Source organism: Penaeus monodon, chromosome 28 (genome assembly GCF_015228065.2).
Source record: "Penaeus monodon isolate SGIC_2016 chromosome 28, NSTDA_Pmon_1, whole genome shotgun sequence".
NCBI classification, from domain to species: domain Eukaryota; kingdom Metazoa; phylum Arthropoda; class Malacostraca; order Decapoda; family Penaeidae; genus Penaeus; species Penaeus monodon.
Window position 1 is genome coordinate 32,363,475 of NC_051413.1, and position 760 is coordinate 32,364,234.

The 760-nt window shown below is 50.5% G+C and overlaps 2 protein-coding genes across 6 annotated transcripts in view; both read right to left on the reverse strand.

Annotated features, from left to right (window-relative positions):
* The window catches only part of LOC119591501 (serine/arginine repetitive matrix protein 2-like), a gene marked incomplete in the record, with an annotated part of 5,107 nt that extends 4,818 nt beyond the window's left edge, over nt 1-289 (reverse strand). Inside the window, 1 exon segment of the mRNA XM_037940250.1 lies at nt 34-289.
* The window catches only part of LOC119591499, a 27,560-nt gene continuing 26,869 nt past the window's right edge, over nt 70-760 (reverse strand). For all 5 annotated transcript variants that reach the window (XM_037940249.1, XM_037940245.1, XM_037940246.1 and 2 more), the window contains 2 exons: nt 471-706; nt 70-291 (listed from right to left, as the gene is read on the reverse strand). In XM_037940249.1, the coding sequence (XP_037796177.1) occupies nt 509-706 (198 nt within the window). In that variant the 3' untranslated portion in view covers nt 70-291; nt 471-508. The remainder of the gene's footprint in view (nt 292-470; nt 707-760) is intronic.

The window sequence follows — 760 nt, forward strand, 5'->3', positions numbered from 1 at the left end:
GGAGATACATACCAAGACAACCCAGGTCCCTACCTTTAATTTTTTCAATGATCTCCTTGGGCAAAGCATCCTTGATCTTCTGGTGGGTGGGGGAGGACTGTGGGGAGATGCCCAGGGGGACAATGCCTGGCACAGAAGGCCCCCTGCTGTGTGGTCCAGACCCTCCGGTGGCCTTCACCTGCTCAGGAGCGCTGCTGGGGCCATCCTTGGCCCCTTCACCTGAGGTCTTGTTAACTGCCTCAGAAGCCTCAAACTGTGCCAGGAGGCTGTCCAGGTCACCTGCCTCCAACACTGGGGAGAAAAATTGGCAAGTTACCTTCAGAAAATATAATGAATACAGTGTAAGGAGGTCTGGACAACTACAGAATACAGGAAGATAAAAAGGAAAAATGATGGAGTCTGAGGAAGAGATAGAGGAGGGAGAGGACATGGACAAAGAGAGAAAAAAAAAAATTATTTCACCCACTCACCTGGAGTTTTCTCAGACACCGTTTCAATATCGATCTCCTCATCCTGCCCTCTCTCTGGGCTCTCTGTCTTCACTGCACGAGTTCAGGGACTGTGGCGTAACCTGGAGCTGTGGCAAGGGCACAAGGGATCCTGACTCATTTACTACGGCTAGAATGATCGAGCCGGCCGGCAGCTTAACTTCCTTGCCATCAATGCTTAATGTCCGATTGCCCTGCAAGGCCTGGACTGACTTCACCTGGTGTGAGGAGAGGTATTCATTAAATATGTATACCTGGGCATATTGTGTGCT